This window comes from Calidris pugnax, unplaced genomic scaffold (genome assembly GCF_001431845.1).
Source record: "Calidris pugnax isolate Ruff unplaced genomic scaffold, ASM143184v1 scaffold20, whole genome shotgun sequence".
In the NCBI taxonomy this organism is placed as follows: Eukaryota; Metazoa; Chordata; class Aves; order Charadriiformes; family Scolopacidae; genus Calidris; species Calidris pugnax.
In genome coordinates, this window is record NW_015094510.1 from 12,186,298 (window position 1) to 12,211,330 (window position 25,033).

Consider the following 25,033-nt stretch of genomic DNA (forward strand, 5'->3'; position numbering starts at 1 on the left):
AGGAGAAAAAGTCACTCTCATTAAAGTAACTGAATAATTTAAATTATTCTGGATGCAATACAGAACTGTGAACAGCTAGTCTTTAAAATTTTCAGTTCTCTTTAGAAACAACAACAAAAAAAACCCAAACAAAAACCCAAAAACACACAACATGCAAATACTTAGCTTCTGGTATGTATGATTATTAGACATTTCATAAGGGAAACAATCAAAGTTGTTTTCTGAAGTGTCAGTCTGCTACTGTGTGGTAATTCCCAGAAGTGATCCATTTGATGCATCATGATGATGGGCCATTTTAGAGCATATTTGTGCCAAGTGATGTGTGCTCTTGTTCCTCTCTACTCTCTCTTTATTCTTCCTCACTGTTTTGTATCATTTTCATTGTTGATGGTGTTCAGGGTAAGGTAATGTACCCTTTGCCTGTGTCTCAGTAATGTAAATATGTATGAACTTTGTAATGGATAAATCTTTTTATAAAAGCTTGAAGATTTTTCTGCACTAATGCATAACTATAAACTTCCTTAAGATGACCATTGCATCTCTATCTATAGGCCAGTAGTATATTTTCTTGTTTGGGCAGTTTTATAGACACCCCTTGAAATTTACAGCTCAGTAGCAGTAGTCAAACCATCCCCTTTGGTTGTTTGCCTTTGAGAACAGTGCAGATAATACTAAACACGTTCTCAGGAATTGAAAAGGCAGGGACTCAAACCCCTGCCAAATGTTAAACCTATGGGTTGCTTCTGAAACTGCCTGCAGTAGCTTTAAATCTATTCATGTGCTGGAAGTGCTGGTAATTTCTTACTAATCTATAATGGCAGCAACTGAAAAAAATGCTTAAATGTAGTGATTGTGACTGATAAATTAGCAAGCTGAATCCTTTTTTAAAAACAAAAGGCTATTGACACAGCTTAAGTTTGACTGCTTTAGTACGTTACGATATTTCTGTTTGATTGGTACTGATAATTCAGTTCCTTTCCTTGCAGTTGTTTCACTGAAGAAGGCAGTAACAGTAATAATGTTTTGAAGGTCGTCATTGAAACAGAAGTCTATTACAAAATATTTTGCCCAGCTGCTGTAATAATAGGTTATACAATCAAATAATTTAAATTCCATAGTAACGAACCAGAGAGTTTGAGCTTTTTATTTGAAAAAATTGCATCCCTGCTTTGTGCTAGTGGGCTGCTGATTTCATCTTTTATTACATATTTCACCTCACCTTTGCTGTGTGTGTTTCTTAAAAATCTTTCTTTATTGCCTTTCTCTTTACTTCTCTTCCTTTGTGATTCCATTCAACTTACCTCCTACATAGAGTATAGAAAAAAAAAAAATCAAACTAGGATTTAGGCTACTGTAGCCCTGACACATCATTTTGAATCCCCATATTTTTGTTCATATCTTTGACAATTCTCCTTTGCTCTTTGTCTAAAGAAAAAATTCAGTGGCAGGAGGGAGTCGCTTGGTGTATGGCTTAACGTGCAGCACAGATTTTCATTTAATGTCCGGCCCATAGGTGCCATCGTAATGGTTACAAGTGACAAAAGAATTCTAGCCAGCGGCCATTTACCTGGAAAACCGTAACTTTTTGCTTAGGCTGTCTATTACAAAAGAGGACACAAAATATTTCTCAGTGTAATCAAATAAATAAAATAAACTAATGCTCACAGGAAAAAGCAATTCAGAATTGAGGTTCAAGTGAATTGTGTTTCTGTTGCTTACAGTTTAAAAAGAAATGAAGATGTGTATGCATGATACTGATTTCAGTCTCAGTTTGTGTTTCTCACATTCTCATTTTAAGGCATTTACTCAAAGTTTACTTAAGAAACTGTCATTTCCAATGGAAAAAAAAAAAAAAAAGACCGCTCTGGCCTTTGTGGGGGCTTTGTTTCAAGTAGTGCAGAGTGTGGAAGATGCTCTTTTCACTTTCAAGATTATTACTCTTGACAAAGAACTGTACCGGTTTGTGAGCAGGTGCAATTTTAATCTTTACATAAGGTACAGGACAGAAAGCAAGCGCTTCACTTCTCTGTGCTAATGGGGAAGGCTAAAGCTCCGTTCTCCCCCTGCTTGCATTCGTGCTTCTCAGCTCATTGTTCTTCCATAATGAAATTAAAGTTGTAGGTAGTGACCTATGAAGAGGTTTGAGGTTTGAATTTTGATTACTTAAGAGGCTTCTGAAACTGGTGGCCCAGTTCTGAAATTGGCTCCGTTCTTGTCATAACAAAACCTGAGATTTGCTGATGACTTCAGTTGTGCTTTTGTAATACCTTAAGCTTTTTCCAATCCACGGCAAGGGAATAATTTTTTTCCTACAATAATAATGTTCTAAATTAACTCATGGTCAGTAGTGTGGTATTTCCAGACACCTCAGCTTCATTTTTAGAAATTGTAAAATGATCTTTATGAAGCGTGCTGTAGGGTTTAGAAATAGTAAAATATTATTGCCTTTAGGATGGCAGTGGTGAGTCCAGAAGACAATATATGGTAGTTAATCCAAGAGACAGATTTAACTACTACATTTGTACTTAATATGCCCACAGAAATTGGGATTCATATTTCCAGATCATTTCTTCCCTGAAGCAGCACATGAACCTGGAATTATTTTCCTTAAATGACTAGCAAGAGACTGACACATAAGCATAAAAAAAGGAGGAAGAAGATTCTGAGTAGCCATGAGAAACAAAGATACTGTCACTTTCATCATGAGTGTCTGCACTAACCTACCTACCTGATTTGCGTTATTTTTGTAGCTATTGCTTTCATTGAATACTTGTTTCCAGGTGTATTGTTCCGAAGTAGTTTTCAGAATGACAATTCCAGTGTAGTTTCTTGGAACATGGAGTTATGAACTTGGAAGAGCTCAGCATCTTTTATAACATGATACAGTTTGCTGTTCTCCATCACCTCAGGATCAGAGGATTTGATTTCACTGTTGCTGTAAGCTGATTGAAGACCCTCCAGTTGGGAAGAAAGACTTTCTTACTGTCTCACTGCCAGCTCCCTCTGATGATGGAGCTAGTAATTGGGCATCTATATGCTGAGGGTGAAGCAGGATGTAAACCACTTGTAATCCTGGATACAGCCACTAGCCCTCACCCAAAGCAGGGACCAGGCAAATGTGGCTCGGAGACGGTAGAACCATTCTTTTTCATGGTAGCATGGTCTTTCATGGAGTTAGGGAATGGTTTGGGTTGGAAGGGACCTTAAAGATTATCTTCTTCCCACCCCCTCTGCCATGGGCAGGGACACCTCCCACTAGAGCAGGTTGCTCAAAGCCCTATCCAGGGCTTGAACACCTCCAGGGATGGGGCATCCACAACTTCTCTGGGCAACCTGTGCCAGTGTCTCACCACCCTCATAGTAAAGAGTTTCTTCCTAATGTCTAATCTGAATCTACCCTCTTTCACTCTAAAACAATTACCCCTCATCTTGTCACTACATTCCCTGATGAAGAGTCCCTCCCCATCTCTCCTGTAGGCCCCCCTTAGGTACGGGAAGGCTGCTATGAGGTCTCCCCAGAGCCTTCTCTTCTCCAGGCTGAACAACTCTCTCAGCCTGTTTTCACAGGAGAGCTGCTCCAGTCCTCTGATCATCTTTGGCCCTCTGCTGGACCCGTTCCAACAGGTCCATGTCCTTCCTGTGTCTTTGTCCAGCTGTGAAGCCATATTCCAAGTGTGCACTAGTGGAAAAAAAAAATATATGTAGAGTTGGTATTGATGGTGTATGTTCATTAAGGCAACGAAGGGGTCTTTCTCCCTTTACACACAGTTCACTCAGTCTAGCAAAGCTGGCTGGTCCTAAAGGAATTGGAGTTTACCAACAGCCAGATGAGAATAACTTTGGGGAATACTTTGAAGTTGCAGTGAAAAGCAGCAAGGAAATAACACTTACTGTGTTGCACATACACACTGCAAGCCTGCTACCTGAAGCAGATGCTTACTTCTGCACTTAAACCCATTTTAGAGACCAGAATCTTCAAAGATTTTCTGAGGCTGTTGGAGGTTTCTTTCAGTAAATAGGTGTCTGAGGTCAGAGAACAGCTTAATGCATTTACTTGCCTTTGACCATTTACTTGTGACTTCTTCACATTCCTTTATCACTCTGTAGTTACTTGAAGTCTAGTAATACTTTATTATATTGGAGACGTTGCGTTCAGAAACCATTTCTTAGGAAACTTGCCCAGAGCTTTCCAGAATGAATGTGTGTTTATATGTTTTATTACACTTTTGAGACACTTACATTGGCTGTGTATGACCCGGGCGTGTCACCTTCTCTGCTCTCTTCGAAACAAAATGTTTGACATTTCTTGCCTATTGTGTTGAATTAGGTTAAATAAAGCAGTATCCTTCAAATTCTATACTTTGATCTTCTAGAACAAGATTTATTCCCTTCTCCTCCTATCCTAAAGTATATCTTGAAGTGGATGTATGCTTTGTCAAATCCTGTTTTTTTTAAATTTTGCTGTCTCTCCACAATATTTCTTTATTCTTGCAACCAACTGTTTTTAATATAGGATCATCTTGCTTTCAACCATTGAAACTTTAGGTTTTTACTATATATAGGTTTCACCTAATTGGTGAACATAGCCATTATCCTGCAATGCTTATAGTCAGATCTTAATTTTTACGTCCTTTCTGTGTTTTGGGTAAATGTACATAGATCATACTTCTCTCTTTCTTTAGTATTATTCTTTTTCCCTTAGGAGGCTGGTTACTTGTTGGATACGGTAGGCACATTTAGAATGTAGCTACAAACCGGGTTGAATGTTTCATAAAATGCTTAGAAATACTATGTGGCACTTATAACTGTGGACCTGGTGTTGGAATAGTTCATTGTTACAAAATGCACAGATACTGACACTTGTATGTATTGTAAATGTCAAACTTCTATTGTGTGAGTTCAAAATTATGGGTGAATTCTGAGTCTTCAACCCTTGGAATGAACAACAATATTGTTGACAAGGTCTGATTTGAGTATTAACCTTTAATCAATGAGTGTATAGATTTTTATATAAAAAGATGCAGCCCATATTCTAGGCAACAATACCTTTTAAAACTAAAAAATAAATAAAAAATCTTTAGTAGTACATATCAGTCTGCCAGAAAACCACAGAAGTGTCTTTTATGTCTTCATGGTTATGGGAAGTTCATGCAGAGTTTTTCCAAAGCACCTTTCTTCAGTTGGCTCAGTTTGGAAGCTTAAAAACTAATACCATAAATAAAAGTTCTTAAGTAGAACTTAAAACATACTAATCAAATGTACTTGATTACTTTCTGCCCTAAGCTGCCAAAGATTACACCTGTTTCCCTGCTGTATCACCAATTGAAATGGGCAATCAAAGGTAGCTTGTGAAAGGTGAAGTAAGCTATATGAGGATACATCCAATATTTTTTTGTCCAAATTAAGTAAATGTGTTGGATACTTTCTCTAATTTTGCCCAAGTACTTTTTTTTTCAGTGTGTTAATTTATGTAAACATGATAGTAAAGCATACTTTAAGTTGATATCTCTTTATATGCAGGTTTCTACGATTCAAGAACTTGTTACTGGTTATGAAGCCTCTTTGAAAACTTGTGACCTTTTTAGTACATGTGGTAAGTTTCTATGGTCTTCTATTAATTACAGTGTAATTACTAATAGTGTTTAATTACTAATAGTGTTTATGGCAGTTATCAAGAACTGTTGAAATGCTGATACTTTTTGCAACAAAATGATTTTAATACCTTATAGTAAGTGTATGCATTATAGCAAATATTTGCTGAATTTGCCAAGCTTTGGTTCTTGGGTTTGTTTTTCAAATGCAGTCTTCAGCCCAAATGGTTACTGTAATTTTTTTCCATTTTGTTGCAGAAAATGGAGAGAAAGAGCCCCCGACGACACTGCTTTGGGTTCGGTATTTCCTGGCACAGCACTTTGACAGACTCGGCCAGTGTTCTCTGGCCTTGGATTACATTAATGCTGCAATTGCAAGCACTCCAACGTTAATAGAACTGTTCTATTTAAAAGCAAAAATTTACAAGGTAAGAAGTGAATTTGGACACGTGGAGAGTACCTGGTTTATAAATAAACACCCCATCTAACTGCTGTGAATGCGTGGATAGTATTTCAGTTTGCAGTGGTTATGGACGCGGGTTTTCACGCGGGTTTCTTTTTGGGCACTGTTCTGTCAGGAAGAAAATGAAAACCCTTTTGTTTAGGTTTTGCAAAGCAACTTACAGCAAATTATCATTCTGAAAAAATCTGGGGGCAGGAGTGTGCGAACAATAAATAATGCCTTTTGTTATTTCTGAGGAAGAAATACCAGTGACTGTAGATTTCAGGAGCTGGTAAATAGCAGGCTTCTACTGAGAGTTAACTATTTAATTTCTCCCTAACAGCATGTAGGTAACCTCAAGGAAGCTGCCAAATGGATGGATGAAGCACAATCTTTGGACACTGCAGACAGATTTATCAATTCTAAATGTGCTAAATACATGCTGCGAGCAAATATGGTAAAGGATGCAGAGGAGATGTGCTCTAAATTCACGAGGGTAAGTATGTGGCTTTGATGAAGACAGGTTTTCTTTGCCTCTGGCAGTATGTTTTTCACTCATCTAACTTTTGACCAAAATAAAAAAAAACCCCACCTTTTTATCTTAGAAATGGACACTAATAAGTTCTTACATTTAATAGTAAATAACTGTGTAGAATCATGGGATCATTCGGGTTGGAAGAGACCTTTTAAAGATCACATAGTTCAACATCCCCTGCCATGGCCAGAGACACCTCCCACCAGACCAGGTTGCTCAAAGCCCCATCCAGCCTGGCCTTGAACACTTCCAGGGATGGGGCATCCACAGCTTCTCTGGGCAACCTGTTCCAGTGTCTCACCACCCTCACAGTAAAGAATTTCTTCCATACATCACATCTAAATTTACCCTCTTTCAGTTTAAAACTGTCACTGTCACTACAGGCCCTGGTGAAAAGTCTCTCTTTCTTACAAGCCCCCTTTATGTATTGAAAGGTCACAATGAGGTCTCCCTGGAGCCTTCTCTTTTCCAGGCTGAACAACCCCAAGTCTCTGGGTTTTCTGATAGGACAGGTGCTTCAGCCCTCTGATTTTTTTTGGCCCTCCTCTGGACTCGCTCTAGCAGCCCCATGTCCCTCTTGTGCTGGGGGCCGCAGGGCTGGACACAGTACTCCAGCTGCATAGGCCCAAGTAAATACTGGAAAAAATAGTCGTTCACAAGTAGTTGTCCAGAAGTGCTTTTTATTGCCATACTTCTAAATACATCTCTGCAAGTGCATCTGGTGAATAATCCCAGTAATACGATCTGAGCTAACTGCCCAGGAATGTGCACTGTGTTCATTATGATTTAGCATTAACATAAATGAATTTGGACTTAAACATTTCATTCCTTTAAGCTGGTACTACAGACAATAATTTTGTTAAAGCAAATCCAGTCCTTAAAAGTCCTTTAAATTCTCTACTTTTTGACACTGAACAATGGAGTAAGCACTTTAAATTCTCTACTTTTTGACACTGAACAAAATTTAGATTCATAAAGACCAGATTTCCATATTACTTATATAACTAAATATGAAGACAGCTACTTGGAGGGATTTCCTGAAGCGCATAAATGAATTAGGCTCCTTAATTCTTATTAATTTTAGGTGTGAAAAGATTTGAAAGTGAATCTGAGCTTTCTGGATATTTCTAGGAACGTCTAAATATCTGATCACTAAAAATCATTGTGTATACTTGTCAGAAGTGTTAGAGGAAGAAATAAGGAACTCTAGATTCTGTGGTAAGATAGGATAAATCTGATCCTAAATAATTAAATGCTGTGAGTTGAACTGGGGTTTCTTTCTAGTATAAAGACTGTTCTGAAAATTTGGTGGCTAATATTCACAATACGTAGAACATGCTTCCATTTTGGTTTAGAGTATTGAAACTATAAAGAATAAATCCTTGGAGTTTTTCTTATAAAAGTATGAAGTATAAATCTAACTTCATTTACTTAGACTAACAAGTTCTAAGAAACTTATTATTCATACTACATGATAAAGCAGTGAGTGTATTAGTGGATTTATAGACTGGTAGATGCCATTTCCCTGACAAGGGGGAAAAAACAAACAAAAATTATTTCCTGATCTTAAAGATTTTTAAAAATAATGTTGTTTTGTGCTCTCAAATTGTAAAACTAAGACTGTGTACAGCATGTGTACAAGCACGGGTTAATCTCAAAAATCTGATGAGATTCTAGTCTTGTTCAAATAACTTTTTTTAAAAATCATTTAAATCTATCCCTTTCTATCTTGGGAGCACAGGGTATCACAAGTATTATTCTCAGGTGTTGGGTGGCTATGTCTACTTTCTGTTGTATTCCAAGTAGTTGAAGGATTGATTGTTTCTTACTAATGGCCTGAAGCTAGTCATAGTTGAAAGAAGGAACTGTTAAATTATAATAGCAAAAAGTGATAACGACACTTATTTCAGGAAGGAACTTCTGCCATGGAAAACCTAAACGAGATGCAGTGTATGTGGTTTCAGACTGAATGTGCTGCAGCTTATCAAAGGCTGGGGAAGTATGGTGATGCCTTGAAAAAATGCCACGAAGTAGAAAGGGTAAGTAGGTGCAACCACCATCAAGTTCTCTCCCAATATTTATCACACAGTAATGGAAATTTTTGCTGATTTAATCAGCATGATTTTCTTCACATATAAAGCTTCTAGTATAATGAATTTTAAAAACAGGTTAATGCTTGATGATTTATTGTAATAAATAAGATGTAATAAAAACCACCTAGCTATTGTGTGCAAACGATTATTTGAAGGATTCAATATAAAATACCATGTCTCCTAATTACACAACGATTTGTATGTTAACTTTATGCTGTCTTTTGCCAACTGTTGAGGTCTTTTTTTAAATCGGAACAATCATGTTTCAGTTGGCTTTTAAGGAGTGCCTAAGTCTTCGACCAATCACATTATAGTTTGGGGTTTTTTAACAAAATAAGACTTTTCTGAGTGGGTTTTTTTTACCTGCGGAGAGTTTCCCTTGGGCAGTCAGTATTACGATATTTCTATGCCTGTTAAATATGGTCTGTAAATATCAGTTGCAACTTTATTCACTTCCATCTAACTAAAAATAGATTAATCCAGGGATGTACATGTGTTCTTTTTTCCTTGAAGCATTTTTTTGAGATAACAGATGATCAATTTGACTTCCACACATACTGTATGAGAAAGATGACTCTCCGTGCCTACGTAGACCTTCTGAGATTAGAAGATGTGCTCAGGAAACATGCCTTCTACTTCAAGGCTGCTCGGTCAGCAATTGAAATCTACTTGAAGCTCCATGATAATCCTCTTACCAATGAAAGCAAAGAACAAGAAGTGAATTCAGGTATCTAGACCAGAACAGAGGCTCATACGTGTATGACGCATATAAAAGCTTATTAAGCTAAGTTATTGTAAAATTAGTAGGTGAATGAACAAGCTGAAGTACTTGGGGAGGAGTGGCATGTCAGAATGTTCAGAAGAAAAATCAAATTCAGCCATTTATCCATTTAAACAAATTATAACTGTCAATAACAGATGAATTATGAAACACTGGGTAGATTTTGTGGGAAAGTAGTCTGAATTGTAAGAATTTAATTTTGATCTAGTGTATTTAATTTATTACATAGTGATACTAGTTAACACTGTATTACATCTTATAATTTTTTCACATGATTTTAGGACCAAAGAATACATGGATAAGTGTGTATTAGCAAAATTAATACATTTAGGAACCAATTTTAAGCTAGTGTTAAATGAAAACCAGACTTTCTTAGGAAACCAGTGGGGTGTGGTTTGGAAAACTGAGGATTCAATGACAAATGAGTTATGAGGTTTATCCTTTTAGGATAAATAGTTGCTTCTCCCTTTGTGGAATCGTAGCTACTGTCAGCACAACAGTGGCTGTTGACTGAAGGGGTGAAATTAATGTCTAGCTCTTTGCAAAGGGAAAAATATTTGACATGGGGGGAGAAAGTTCAACTAAGCCAAAAATGCCACTTATTGACAATACAATCTTACCTTTCACTCAAAGGTGGATAATAATTTTTTTCCATATCTGCCTATATATAATGAAGTATGTATATAAGAGGCAAATTTCACAGCACAGTTCAACTTGCGTCTTTTTTTGTCTCTAATTTTAATTTGTTTCTGTATATATTGGAAAATGGGTGTGCGACAGAGGATCTTGATAGCAATATGTCAGAAACTAAGGTGGGGAAGAGTCTTAAGAAGTCACGTTAGTGCCTGCTGTGCACTGGGTTCAGCAGGTTCATCCACAGGGGAGGACAGCACTGCATGAATGGGGTGAAAAGAATGCTTGCTTCTCCTTGCTTCCCTTTCTCAGAGAGGTGGCTGCCCCCAGCAAAAAAGATGGTTTAGTCCCTTAGTAGCCTATTTTTCTGTTCCTTGCCGTATTATTAGCACAAATGCTGTTCTCATCAAAACACAACAGTAAACAGACTGGAAACTACAGTACTATTCAGGCAAAGCTGGTCAGGTCAGTGGGATGGCAGGGAAGGAAAAAAAGGGTGAATGGAAAAGCTAAAGGCTCCTCTCTTTCACCAGTAGGAAACCATGTTTTGTGTGGTCCACTTTTCATGCCACTCTTAAACTGTTTTGGTTTATGTAAATGCTTGTCCAGCCTAAAAATCTGGACTCAGCAAACAGCCTGAATATTCATATAATGGTCCTGCTAATACAAACCAGAATATCTGACCTCTCCTCGCCCCAAACAAAATCAGGTTTTGTTTGCATCCATTTAACTACCCCGTGGCATTTGCAGAAAATCAATGTGATTATCATGGCTGTATATTGTTCAGACACTTTTAATGAAAGATAACAAGCTTGGTTTAAGATGGAGCATGGGTTGCCTGGATGTTTCTAGTTAATGGGAGAAGGAAGCTGAGCTACAGTCACTGTGGGAGATTGGTATTACCCTTGAAAACCATTTCTGAGGTAAAACCTGTCATAGATGCGACAACTTTCTGTAGTTAATTTTTCAAATAGTTGAGGTTTCTATAACAATTATATAAGAGACAATATGCAAGATCAAGTGTTGTGTTATGCTGTAAAGAGTAATCCAGTAATTATGTTGGACTATACAGTAACGATAGTCTGGCAAATGCTGATATTTATGGAAATTCCTGTAAAAGTATGCCTTTTTGATATAGGGAGGAGCTTAGTGGGATATGAGTGTTTGAGAGAAACAAGATTTTTTTATTAAATACTCTGTTAATGTGAGTTATGTTTCTTACTTTAACCTGTAGAAAATCTCTCAGCCAAAGAATTGAAGAAAATGCTTAGCAAGCAAAGAAGAGCACAGAAGAAAGCAAAACTTGAAGAGGAAAGAAAACATGCAGAAAGAGAGCGACAACAAAAGAATCAAAAGAAAAAGAGAGATGAAGAAGAGGAGGAAACTAGTGGACCCAGGGAAGAGCTAGTTCCTGAAAAACTGGAAAGGGTTAGCATGGTCTTTCATGTTAAATTCATGTGATTATCATAGAAACCTTATAATATGGAATTATCCTCAGATTCTCCTAAAAGAATCCAGGCATTTCTTATAAAATTATTTTTGATAATAGAAAAAGATACCTTTTTTCAGTCTATTTACACTAAAGAAAAGTAATATTTTTCTTCTAATAAATCAAAGTTCTGTATTGATATTGTTACTTTCTTTAAATTTTGGGTTTTTCTGAACAGTAGGCCATCCTTCATTAAAATAGATACTGAACAAAAAGTGGTTCTTACTTGAAGAAACTCTGGTTTCTGTATAGTGAAGAGAGGAAAAACTAACAGAAATGTGACTGCAGATCACAAAATCCAAAGACGTGAGCCGGTATTTCTCTAAGCACAAAGAACTGTCTCCTTTGTCACAGTAACTTCAGAAGTCTGTTGGCTGTCTAAGGTGGTCGTATTTAATTGTTTCCTAAATGCTAAATTACAACACTTGAGTACGCTTCATAAGCAGTGCCAGAGTTAGCAAGGATGTTGACTTTGTCAACATGAAATCATGAGTAAACACTTTCAATTCAGAAAGCTATCTACAGTTCACCTTTTGGCCTCTGATTATTTAAATGCTCTGAATAACAGAAAATATCTTTGATGGGTTTTTTTGACATTTATTTTAAAATTTAAATTTCACTGTGTTTCTATTAAAACAGGTAGAAAATCCATTAGAAGAAGCCATTAAGTTCCTTATACCACTTAAGAATCTTGTTGGAGATGACATAGAAACGCATTTATTAGCATTTGAAATATACTTTAGAAAAGGTAAAGTACTGCATGGTTTTATTTTGCTCTTCAAAATTTTAACCCTTCACTGCAGCCTGTGTTATCTGTGTGTGGCCTAAAATGGTCTGGAGCAGATATTTCATAAAATCATAGAATGGTTAGAGTTGGAAGGGACCTTAAAGATCATCTAGTTCCAACTCCCCTGCCATGGGCAGGGACACCTCCCACTAGAGCAGGTTGCTCAAAGCCCCATCCAGCCTGGCCTTGGACACCTCCAGGGATGGGGCAGCCACAGCTTCTCTGGGCAACCTGTTCCAGTGTCTCACCACCCTCACAGTAAAGAATTTCTTCCTAATGTCTAATCTAAATCTCCCCTCTTTCAGTTTAAAACCATTACCCCTCATCCTGTCACTGCATTCCCTGATGAAGAGTCCCTCCCCATCTCTCCTGTAGCCCCTTCAGGTACTGGAAGGCTGCTATAAGGTGTCCCCAGAGCCTTTTCCTTTCCAGGCTGAACAACCCCAACTCTCTCAGCCTGTCTTTATAGGAGAGGTGCTCCAGCCCTCTGATCATCTTCGTGGCCTCTTACTGGACTGAAGATGGGGTTTGCATCGTATCCAGTAATAATAGGGGAAATGGCATTTTTGTTTAGCCCCCCCCTTAAAACAAAAAACCTAATGGCAAAGTAAGTTGTAGTGTATCCTAATAAATGCTGCAGAAAGGTATTTGCAGTGCGATCGTTAATTATCTGGGGGAAAACAAAGCCAAACAGACAGTAACATCTATGCAGTGTTGCCAGACTTTGAGCAGCGTTTCTGTTATTCAGCAATTAGGATGGGAAAAATTAAATCTCCTTTCTAATTCTGTGTAGGCATTGATGTTTCTGAAGTTTCTAATGTTTGTATTAACTGCTGTTTTCTTTTTGTAAATGTAATATAAAGAGAAGAAGTTCTGTATTCTTAATCTTGGTGTGTTTTGTTTTTTTTCTCCTCCTTGCAGGAAAGTTTCTGTTAATGTTACAGTCTGTCAAAAGAGCTTTTGCAATCAACAGTAATAACCCCTGGCTACACGAGTGCTTGATTAAATTCTCTAAAGCTGGTATGTGTCTAGGAAGTACGTATGTATGGAAAAAGATACAGGAAGTTACATTGGATGTGGGCATAACTACATACTTTTGTAATGTATAAATCTCTTGAAACACAAACCGATATGAAGAAAAGTAAAAATAAATGGTTTGTTTTCCATGGTAATATCTAAGAAAACAGGTTGTGCTTTGCAGGGTACTGTGCATGTATTATGTTATACTCCTTCCTCTGTTAATCCACCAGGTGGACCCAATAACTCACTTTGGCTGGATTTCACAGAGTAGGTGTTCCAGAGATCCTTGAAATTCTTAAGTTTTAAGAAGACAAGTGGCAGATATGGGAAATTCTGACTGAAGCAAAGGATGTGTTATGAACTTGGAGCAGGAAGTTTACATGATGGAGCACCCTTTATGGATGTTTCATCTATAAATGCTAGTGCTTGTGATCTGTTTTGAACTGAAATTTGTGTTTCTTTCTTTGCCCAAATTTTAAAAATGGGAATTTTAGCAGTGATGTTTTATGGTTTCATACTGTTCTTTACAGTTGTTGAAATGGCTTTTTTGCTTCTCTTCCTTTTACCTTCTCTCTTCTAGTATCTGACCATAGTAACCTCCCAGAGATTGTGAGCAAGGTCCTAACTCAAGAAATGCAGAAAATCTTTGTTAATAAAAACTTGGAAAGTTTTAATGAAGAATTTCTCAAACACAATGCTACCTCCATTCAGCACCAACTGTCAGGTTTGTTTAACTTTTTAATGGTCTTGAAAAGGAGATGATTTGAGTGATTTAAATCCAGAATCTTTATCTGCAGTCCATAATTCATACATAAATACCAGCGAGCTAGAAATTCACATGTTTACATTGGGTTTTTTCTGCCTGCTTTTACCATGTTAAAAAAACCACAACAAACCCTCAAACCCTCATTCACTTTTTTATTAGATACATAAGGAACCTGCTTCTTGCCACCAAAATCGAACCACCAGAGATATTCAAGCATAGAAGCACTGTCATCCCTGCTGTTGCAGCTTCTAATTTTGAAGTGCTTAGAAAATATAAACAAAACCAAAAAAATTCTATATATTAGCAGTGTTTTTCCCTGTTCTCTCATCAGCTGGAACGTCGCTGTTCCTACTCCTGGCTTTGCCATGTAGTAACAGCATCAGTAAAAATATCGTGACAAATTGTTATGCTACTTTTGCTTTTCTGCTTTTCAACAATGAAAATGTTGAAATGGGACATTATTACAGTTTGTGTAGAAAAGCTGCAAGTGGCTGCTGGAGGGAAGTCAAAGGAAGCTGGAATTGAAATTTGTCATGTCTGCTGAGTACAGAAAGTTTTGGAATAAAAAATGTCACCTAAGAAGCTGGTAGGGGAGAAAAAACCCTTCTCCAGCAGTTAGGAAGCAAAAAACAAGTGTAGATTTATCAGGTGCTTAAAACAATGAACAGTGCTAATGTCACCTAGTTGGTAACAGTTACCCAGCGTCTGTCCAAAATCACTGGAGAAAGTTCCATAATTGTTTCATAATTCTTTAATTTGCTTAACTCCAGTATTTTTCAAAAGAATTTAGAGTATTTCTGAGAAAATGTGTTTTACTCACTTCCACATTTGTAGGATGGGTTTCATTTAGCCTGCTGATCTGAAGTCATCAAGATACTCTGTGTATGTTTCTTGACTGACAGGTCTTCAGGAAAATGAGGCATTTCAGTTTTGCAGAAGCAGATCTCCTCTGTTACTCCTCAGGCTTCTAATAAATTTCAAAACAGCTTTAGTTTCATTAGTTTTAAGTTATAAATAAGAGAGGAAAACACGGTTTATTAAAACTTGCAAGAAGTCCCAATTCACATTGATTTGTGAGGTTTCAGATTCAGTGTGTTTGTGTATGTGGTATTGCTTTTAGGAATGCTATTATCTAAATATCGTGTTCTTTCTTGTGATAAGGTGCAAAGATGATGTATTTCCTGGACAAATCAAGACAAGAAAAAGCAATTGCTGTTGCTACTAGATTGGATAAAAACATGAGAGACAAAAATGTGAAGGTAAAAGATACGGTATTTAAAGCCAAAACATGTGCAGGATCTTAAATATGTATACTTAACTGCAGGATAATGTACATGCTTCATGTATTATGATATGTTGATATTACTTTAAAGGACAAGGTTTCAGGTTTTTTCCCTGAAATAAAGATAGAAGATATCTTTATGAGATATAAGATCATAGAATCATAGAATCGTCTAGGTTGGAAGGGACCTTAAAGATCATCTAGTCCAACCATCAACCTAACTCTGACCAAAAAAAAACAAACCAAAAAACCCACCAAAAACCCACCAACCAACCAAAAAACACCACTAAACCATATTCCTGAGGACCATGTCAACCCGTCTTTTGAACACCTCCAGGGATGGTCCCTCAACCACTTCCCTGGGCAGCCCATTCCAATGCTGGATAACCCTTTCCGTGAAGAAATGTTTCCTAATATCCAATCTGACCGTCCCCTGGTGCAACTTGAGGCCATTTCCCCTTGTCCTATCTCCTGTGACTTGGGAGATGAGACCGACCCCCGCTTCTCTACAGCCCCCTTCAGGTATTTATAGAGCGTGAGAAGGTCTCCCCTCAGCCTCCTCTTCTTCAGACTGAACACCCCCAGCTCCCTCAGCCTCTCCTCATAAGACTTGTTCTCCAGACCCCTCACCAGCTTTGTTGCCCTGAATACCAACGGAGAGCTCGTTTGCTCTGATTAGTATTGTTTAACGGTGCATCTTTTTAGTAATAAACCAATTGTAAATCAGGTTTATTAACTGTTACTTGTGTTTCTCTAGACGTTAACGAAGGTGTTTGAGGCGCTGCTTGATGGCAGTTTTGGGAGCTGCCACACTCAATGTGAAGAATATCAAGCGGCGTGTCATAAACTGTTCCCTTTCACCTCTGCCTTCCTGCCTGCCCCCAACGAGGAGGACAGCGGCGTCGGGGCCGTGAATCACACGGCCATTAACCATGATTTGCTGGCTAACGAAATCTGAAGTAGCCTGCCCAACCCCCCCGGGGGGGTGTGTGTTACACCTAAAACGCACACAATTGTATACAAAACTCTGACTCTCATCACGTGCTGGCTGGATACCGATCAGGGTTACTTCTCCAGGTTGTATTTTAATATCTTTAACAGGTATAAAACAAAATATTTGGATAGTTAAATGAAACGGAGTATGCTTTCAGTTGTTATTATTATTTTTTTTTTCTCCCAACGGAAACTGCCAATATTTATGTAAACATTATCCTTAATCAGCATTTTTCATGTTTATACTTGTACAGTTTTAAGTCTTTTAATAATCCATCAGTCCTCCCTCACAAAAATTATGGATATTAAAGACTGCTTTCACGTAAGTGTTGTTACACATACAGATAAATGTGATCATATCTTGTTAATAAATTATCATTTGAGCGTTTTTAGCAGGTTAAGACTGAGGTGCTGCTTGAATTGCCATCTTCGTCTTTTACTGGTTTTTAGGGTTTTTTTCTGGGTTTGTTTGGGTTTTCTTGTTTGTTGGGTTTTTTCTTTTTTTTTCTTTTTTTTTTTAAATTTTTGGTCAGCTTGGTTTGTTTGGAAGCACAGTGACAACGAAAGCATTGAGGCTTTGCATGTTTTTTGTCAGGTGTGTGTCTTACATGGAACCAATGTTGATGGATCTGAAGATTAGGTTTGTGTTTAAAAATAAAAAAACTAAGGCTTTTGGAGAACTATTCTATCTACCTTGTGTTCCATAGCTTTTGTTTCTTAAGTTTCTGGTCAGTTTAACATTTTTGGGTATCCTGCAGCAATTCCCTGTGAAAACATAATGAATTTGTTCCATCTTCCCCTTTCCTCCTCTTCCTTCTGGTTTCTTCCCATCTGTTCCCCTGTCAACTTAAGTTGAAAAAGCTGCTCCAATTTTGGGCAAACGCATAAGGTACAGTAATGGGGAATACGGTTCTTCTCTACGTCATAAAAAAAAATCACTGGTAAGTTTACTGTATTAGCTCCATTAAAAGTCTTAGTTGTCCACTTACGGCCAATACTCCAGTACTTCTCATGAGTAACTACTATTGCTGTAGGTGCTACAAAGCAAATAGTACTTGAGGAGTTACCTTTTACAATTAAAAACAACTTAAGGGAGCACAAGGAGGCTGACTTCAAATCACAACGAACCTTTTTCTTCCTTTGTATCCTGGTGCATTAACTATTAAATATACAACACATCAAAATGGAAGGCTGAACCTAATATACCTATTTAAAGCATAGTATTGCTGGACAAAATGGCTACATATGACAGCTTTACATTCTATAAGAACTGCTATCGAAACATAACTATACTGTGGCTTGTACAGAAAATCTGTTTTCTGGAAACTGTAATGGAATCATTCAATCTTGGTTTGTTTTATTTCACTGCAATGTAAATAATTTCAGTAATATTAACTAGCCCCTCAAAGGCAAATATAAGTTCACGAAGAGGGGATTTTATTAAGACAAATAAACTGTTCTAATTAAAATTCTCCTTTGTGTGTCATCTGTTTAGATTCAAAACTGTTGAATGGAAAACTCACTGTAAAATATTGCCAACATATGTTATGCTGTAATAAATTATTTTGTACACACTTGCCTTTGGTGTGGAATTTTTGCATATTTATGGACACCAAACTTCAGCCCACCACATTTATTAGGTTTTTATCTGTGGCTTAAATATGTAACAACAGAGAGGCAAAGGCACAATCCTGACTTGAACTTCATTTAGGTGCTTTTGCTGCCATCTACAACAGATGTTCTGCAGCTCTGCGCTGTGTAGTACCTGCCTGTATGATTACATTAAGTATTCTGCCATGGTGTATATATACAGGTTAGTTAGGCTTAATTTGCTCATTACCCATCTCAGCAAAATGTTCAAAGTACCTTACAAAGTCTGGATGTGAAACTATTGATGCATTAATTGATTGCGATGATTGATTTACTTACGTCTTTTTTTTTGGTGGATCTTTGAAAACTTTTTGGTTTGAGCTGTTTTAGAATCATAGAATGGTTTGGGTTGGAAGGGACCTTAAAGATCATTGAGTTCCACCCCCTGCCATGGGCAGGGACACCTCCCACCAGACCAGGTTGCTCAAAGCCCCATCCAGCCTGGCCTTCAACACCTCCAGGGATGGTGCATCCACAGCTTCTCTGGGCAACCTGTTCCAGTGTCTCACCGCCCTCACAGGAAAGAATTTCTTCCTGAGATCTAATCTAAATCTCTTTCAGTTTGATGCCATTACCCCTTGACCCATCACTACATGCCCTTGTAAAATATCCCTCTCCAGCTTTCTTGTAGGTGTCCTTCAGGCATTTGTTTTTTTCCTGTCTGAAACTGCAGGTCATGAGAAGTGGTCAGTTCATGGGTTTTCCCACCAGAGGGAAGCCTTGCATCCAGAATCATTTCACAGCCCCGAAAGGCTCCAGTCTTGTTTATTTTCAGGTGTTTTCTGGTTTTAAAGTAAGAGCACAGGAAACAGCCTGTTGTCTTTTTTCTTTCAGGCAAGTGCACAGAGGTGGTTGGTGTTTTGTATGTGCTTAAACGGCTGAGTTAGACTCATTATTCGTCATGTAACCCAGCTCTCCTTGGTGTTGACTCAAGGGTCTGAAGTTGAGAGTGTAGTTGCATGGGCTTATTTCATACCAGCTGAGAACAGAGACACTGGGAGAGGGTATCTGAGCCCACAGGTGGACAGAAGCACCTTTTGGGAGATCCTGAGATACGCAGAAAGCGTTGGCCAGGCTCCTGAAGGGAAGCTGTAGTTCTCCTCTTACTGGAGAAACGCTTGATTGATTGTGGAGTAAATACGCTGTCTGCCCACCACTTGGGCTTCACTGCCTGAGCATACTTCAAGTCTAGACAAAGTGTTTGAGACCGTGCTGTTGACTCTTAAGAGGAGACTTAGGTTTTGAGAAGCCCCTAGAGGTCATTTAGGTATGCAGGGAGACGGGAGAAGGAAATGCGAGGTATTTCCAGGACTGATTTCACTGAATTTCACTGAATTTTTAGAGTTGGAAGGGACCATAGATATCATTTAGTCCAACTCCCCTGCTGAAGCAGGATTGCCTAGAGCTTGTCAGAGCATGTTACTCAGGACTGCATCCAGGCGGGTCTTGAAAATCTCCAAAGAAGGGGACTCCATGACCTCCCTGGGCAGCCTGTTCCAGGGAGAAACGGTCAAACTTAAACCAGGAAGTGAGGACGGGAGCGGGAGCTGTTCTCCTGCTCCCTGAGCCCAGTGCCTGGCACAGAGCAGTCCCAGTTCAACACGAATAAACTTTTGTCACGAAAACTATCTGCAAACGTAAGTGAACTATACCTGCTTGAGGCCTGGCTCTGTAAACAGTAGGGCAAGTTATCCAGGGATCCACAAGAGACATCAAGCACCAAAGGAGTCTGTCAACTGTCACTGGAGATGTTCAACCAAATTTTAGTCTCAATGCCTTTCTAGGGAAATTCAAGCCCATGGACTGAAGCAGTTAGATTTGCCATGAATAAATTTATTGCTTTGGGATCCACAGGAGAGACCATGATTTCTTTGCTCAGGTGTTAGTGCTAATCCAGGTGGTGAGGACATGGACTGGTGGTTGGCTCTGGTGTTGTGGAGCATCCAGACGTGGACTGGTACAGAAATGTCAGCAGGTGCCTTACTGTCATTGTGCTGTTCAGGTCTACGGCACTCAGCTGTGTGATTTGCCCTTGTGGCCAAGATGGCCAATGGTCTCCTGGGGTGCATCCAAAAGAGTGTTACCAGCAGGTTGAGGGAGGTCATCCTCCCGCTCAACTCAGCCCTGCTGAGGCCCTCTCTGGAGTACTGTGTCCAGTTCTTGGCTCCTCAGTTCAAGAAGGACAGGCAACTGCTGGAGAGAGTCCAGCAGAGGGCTACAAAGTTGATCAAGGGACTGGAGCACCTCTCTTATGAGGAAAGGCTGAAGGACCTGGGTCAGTTTAACCTGGAGAAGAGAAGGCTGAGAGGGGATCTCATCAATGATTATTAATATTTAAAGGGTGGGTGTCAGGAGGAGGGGGTCTGACTCAGTGGTGCTCAGCAACAGGACAAGGGGCAACAGGCACAAACTGGAACACAGGAAATTCCATCTCAACATGGGGAAAACCTTCTTTACTTTGAGGGTGGCAGAGCACTGGGACAGGCTTCCCAGGGAGGTGGTGCAGTCTCCTTTTCTGGAGACATTCAAAACCCACCTGGACACATTCCTGTGCAACCTGCTCTAGGTGGACCTGCTTTGGCAGGGGGTTGGACTAGATGATCTCCAGAGGTCCCTTCCAACCCCATGGGATTCTGTGATTTGTGAACACTGGAGTATCCGCAAGGTGCTTCTCTGGGACACAGAGGCAACAAAAACTAAACAGGCCTGTAATGACATCAATAGGTGTAAGTCTTCTCTTTAGGAGACTGCAGCTTCACTAGTGGCTTTTGGTTTTTTAGTAAGCAGGGATTTCATCAAGAATCAAATGGTTGGACATTTCTGCTGCCAGGGAACCCCTATATCCCAATTCAAAGCTTCAGGCAGCTCAAACGTCTGAAAACAGTTACTGCAATACTGAGATCTGCAAGGCTGATGCCCTTTTTGCTTCTGATGCGCCACCTGGGCTGTAACATGTTGTGCTGAAAGATGTCAATTCACGGGATTTCTTGAGCTTATCTGACAATTTGGTGCTAAAAACTAGTTGTCTTCTCCCCACCGTCCTTCTCCTCCAGCCTCTCTCCCTGCTTCAGGCTATGGCACTTGCTGTTCGCTTCCGTGAACAGATTCAAATCGATGGCTTAGCAGGAACCTCACCCGGCCAACGTGGGTTGGTTATCTCCCAAGTATACGTAGATAGAAAGTGAAGAGACAGCAATGTCTAATCAAATATTTGAGGAGCAGCCCACACGTAATTTCATCAGGCTATGGATATTTTGTTCACAGAAGGTACAAATTCCTCTCAATTACCTCCCAACATAGGAAGTATGTTTTTCTGGAAGAAACTGTGCTCCTTCTGGGTTTGGTCAGACAGAGCTCTAGCTATGGCCGTACGTAATGTGTTTTATGGACGATCTCCCAATATGGGCCATCTCTGAGGAGCAGAAGTGGGCACTGGGGAAAGGGCAGCAACAAATAACTGATGAAAAGAAAGTTGCCTCAGTGTATGGCTGTGCTATTAGACATCCTTTCATCAGCATTGCTCATCTTGGTGGGACCCAGGTCTTCCTGAGGAATGAGGGCCACAGTGGCTGGTGGCCACACTGGCCTGACCTACCACAACAGGAATTGGCCACAAAGATCCCTTTTTTCTCCAAAAGGGAGAATTGGATGGGTCTTCAGTATTGCTATCTCCACGGGTATCAGTATTGCTATCTCCATGGGTCTTCTCTTTCCCTCTGTTGTCTCCTCCTGCTTGCTGAGGGCTTGTAAACTCTCTCTACGTGACAATTCATGTGCGTGTCGAGTGCCAGGCCCGGCACAATTCCATGTGAGTGTGAAGTTGGGGTCTGCTCTTTGAGGAGCGCTCTAAGGAGGACTCATGGCCCGAGTAACCCTGGATGCAAACGGCGTAACACACACGTTTCTCAATACCATGGCAGGGTAAAGCTGGATGTGCAGAGCTGGGTTTTTAGGTGTCTGCGAGGGCAAAGCCTGTGTTTTCTACTGGTACTTTATGCCCAATTATTATTATTTTTTTTTTTTAAACTGCTGCCCTCTTGTATAAATGCTCCAGCTCTCGTTTTGTATGGAAATCCTCTGCTGTAGCAATAAAAGTGATAAATCAGTGCTGGGCAGTGATGGAGTGGGAAATTCTGAAAGCCTGTTATTTATGAAATCAAAGCTGGAAATAGAAAACGAGCATCTGGAAGAAGCGGCTGTCGCGGATCCTCCCTCTGGCTGGGAGAATCAGAGCACGCTTTACTTAACTCGCGTTTGTGAGGAAGACAGGGTGCTGCTGTGGCTTGTCACAAAAATTATTCAAGGCCGGGAAAAATGGGAAAAAACCCAGGGCTTTTCATAATTACTCTTAAATTGAAATGCAGTCGTCTCGATCAGAGGGAAGAGCTGGATGCGGTACGTGGTCACTGAGTGTAACACCGATTCTTTTCTTCCCATCTACACAACCCCCCTGCCCACTCCTAACAAGAGAGGCTCCAATGGACTACAGCATGGTTCCTTCCCAACCATAAATATGCAAATCCCCGTCCCTTCAAGGAGGGTGATTTACTGGCTAACCGAAGGACGGGGATTACTGCTTTTGTTCCAGGGTTGGATGGCGACTGACTCAATGGGGTCCCGCTCCGTGATTGGCACTACCGCAACACAAATAAACCACGAGCTCCGCTTCTGCCCTAACATATGCAACCACATGCCTTCAGCAAACAAGCCCTCTTGGCTTCTCCTTCGGCCTCCTGCTGCCTTAACGCCAGTGGAGCATGGGAGGGAGAGGAAGACTTGATTTTTTTCAGCCTGCTTTGGTAGCTGGCTTCAGCAGGGCGGATGGGAAGGACATCCCGCACCCCCCGCCATTCCTGACTTCCCCTCTTCTTGTGGCCATACCAGAGTTACCTTGAGATTGGTGCAATACAAGAAGAAGATGCTTCTGGACCATGGAAAAAGCAAAGCATTGCTTTAGTCACACAAGGGCAAGTGAAACAGACAAAATGGAAACCCATGTACATTAAAAAAAAACCACCCAAACCCAAAACACACCACAAAACGTGTAATGTAAGAAGAATTCTTCATAGGAAAGGAACATCTTTGGGTTTTTGGGATGCGGTCAGTATCTTTTAGAACAGGTATTTTGGCCACAAGTATATTTTATTATCATTGTAATTACCAATTACTTCAATTTAGAGTCTACGTTTCTCAGCCAGGGTTAAGGCTCTGGAAACACACAGTCCCCAAACAATGCTTGATGTGAAGTGCAAGATGACTGAGCCAAACAGGCTACGTGTATGTGACTGCGCGAAATATCATAATGGAACCAGTACGGAATGTGTAAATTTTAGTTGGAGCAAATAGAATTGATGTAAAATACATCTGCCTGAAAATTTCACTGCCCTTTTATTTTACTTATGGAGGAGATGAATTAGGAGAGATATCTTATTATTTTAATACATAAGAGCTCCCTTATATGTTTCACTTCACAAGACTTAAAATTTGTTTCCATTGTGGTTTGTGTGTCAGATATTTCTCATGAAATACAAGACTCTTAAACCTTAAATTCCCATTTGTTTCTTGTATGTAATCATCCACTGTTGAGTCAACATTCCTTCCTCTCTTGACAAAATTGCCATTTTTTGGAAGTAGCACAGTATCCAGCCACCTTAACTCCTCAACTTCTCAACAATTCAGAGCAAAAGCACATGGAAAACAACAACTGTTTCTCATAGAATGGTTCAAGTTGGAAGAACCTTAAAGATTATCTTGTTCCCACCCCCCCCTGCCATGGGCAGGGACACCTCCCACCAGACCAGGTTGCTCAAAGCCCCATCCAGCCTGGCCTTGAACACTTCCAGGGATGGGGCATCCACAACTTCTCTGAGCAACCTGTTCCAGTGTCTCACCACCCTCACAGTAAAGAATTTCTAGTATCTAATCTACATCTCCCCTCTTTCCATTTAAAACCATTTAAAACCATTTAAAACCATTGACCCCTCATCCTGTCACTACACTCCCTGATCAAGTGTCCCTCCCCATCTCTCCTGTAGGTCCCCTTCAGGTACCAGAAGGCTGCTATAAGGTCTCCCTGGAGCCTTCTCTTCTCCAGGCTGAACAACACCAACTCTCTCAGCCTGTCTTCATAGGAGAAGTGCTCCAGCCCTCTGATCAATTTTGTGGCCCTCCGCTGGACCTGTTCCAACAGATCCATCATTTCACATTTGCAATGGTACGAGTTTCTTGATGGAGTGGTAATCATGAAAGGGTTTGAGGCAAAACTGGTGGGAAAGTAAGAGAATACAGCTTCTCCAGTTCAAGGCCCAGCACATTTACTGACACCAACCCTGCTATGGTGGCAGGAGCATCAGGTGGAGGTAGAAACAGCGGTTTGCCTTGAGCTTGAGCCCATGATCTAATGACGCAGAAAATAAAGTTGTTGCATCGCATTCATGTGTATGGGTTTTGTGCATTTTTTGAAGTTTCACATTGCTCTTTTAAACTGATGATTACTGCTGCTGGACTCTTTTGGACGACTTCTGCTGGGGGAAAGCTTAATGGAAGAACAAACCCAGGCCTGTGCAGAGTCTCCTGTGCAATCTGCCCATGCAGAGGATACGTGCACATCCTTGTTTTCCTGAAAACAGAGCCAAAAGGAGGCAATTTCTTCACTTCCAGTTGCCACACAGCACTCCAGCCGCCAGGCTCTCTCCCCCTCCTGGCTTACTGCCATGGTCCCTTCGCTTACATTTCTCTTGCTGTCTTCTTGGCTTTTTGACCACTTCTCTCTGCTTGTTCTCTGATTGATCCTTTGCAACTCAGGGGAAAAAAACTACCAAACAACACCCATCTCCTTGCATTTAGATCCAGAACCACTAGTGCAGCTCTACAGCAGTGCTTTGGTTGGTTTCTCCTACATCTGAAGTGATCTTACTCCAAAAAAAGAGTTTCTTATATCTCTCCACTGCCACTATAGCATTATCTATGGG

The 25,033-nt window shown here is 39.9% G+C and overlaps 1 protein-coding gene across 1 annotated transcript in view; it reads left to right on the plus strand.

Annotated features, from left to right (window-relative positions):
* NAA16 (N(alpha)-acetyltransferase 16, NatA auxiliary subunit) overlaps positions 1-17,989 on the plus strand; it is a 67,787-nt gene extending 49,798 nt beyond the window's left edge. The window contains exons 10-20 of the mRNA XM_014966174.1: positions 5,521-5,593; positions 5,850-6,019; positions 6,377-6,529; positions 8,479-8,607; positions 9,175-9,388; positions 11,310-11,503; positions 12,204-12,312; positions 13,273-13,371; positions 13,952-14,095; positions 15,299-15,396; positions 16,177-17,989. Of these exons, the coding sequence (XP_014821660.1) occupies positions 5,521-5,593; positions 5,850-6,019; positions 6,377-6,529; positions 8,479-8,607; positions 9,175-9,388; positions 11,310-11,503; positions 12,204-12,312; positions 13,273-13,371; positions 13,952-14,095; positions 15,299-15,396; positions 16,177-16,377 (1,584 nt within the window). The 3' untranslated portion in view covers positions 16,378-17,989. The remainder of the gene's footprint in view (positions 1-5,520; positions 5,594-5,849; positions 6,020-6,376; positions 6,530-8,478; positions 8,608-9,174; positions 9,389-11,309; positions 11,504-12,203; positions 12,313-13,272; positions 13,372-13,951; positions 14,096-15,298; positions 15,397-16,176) is intronic.
* The last annotated feature ends 7,044 nt before the right edge of the window (positions 17,990-25,033 follow it).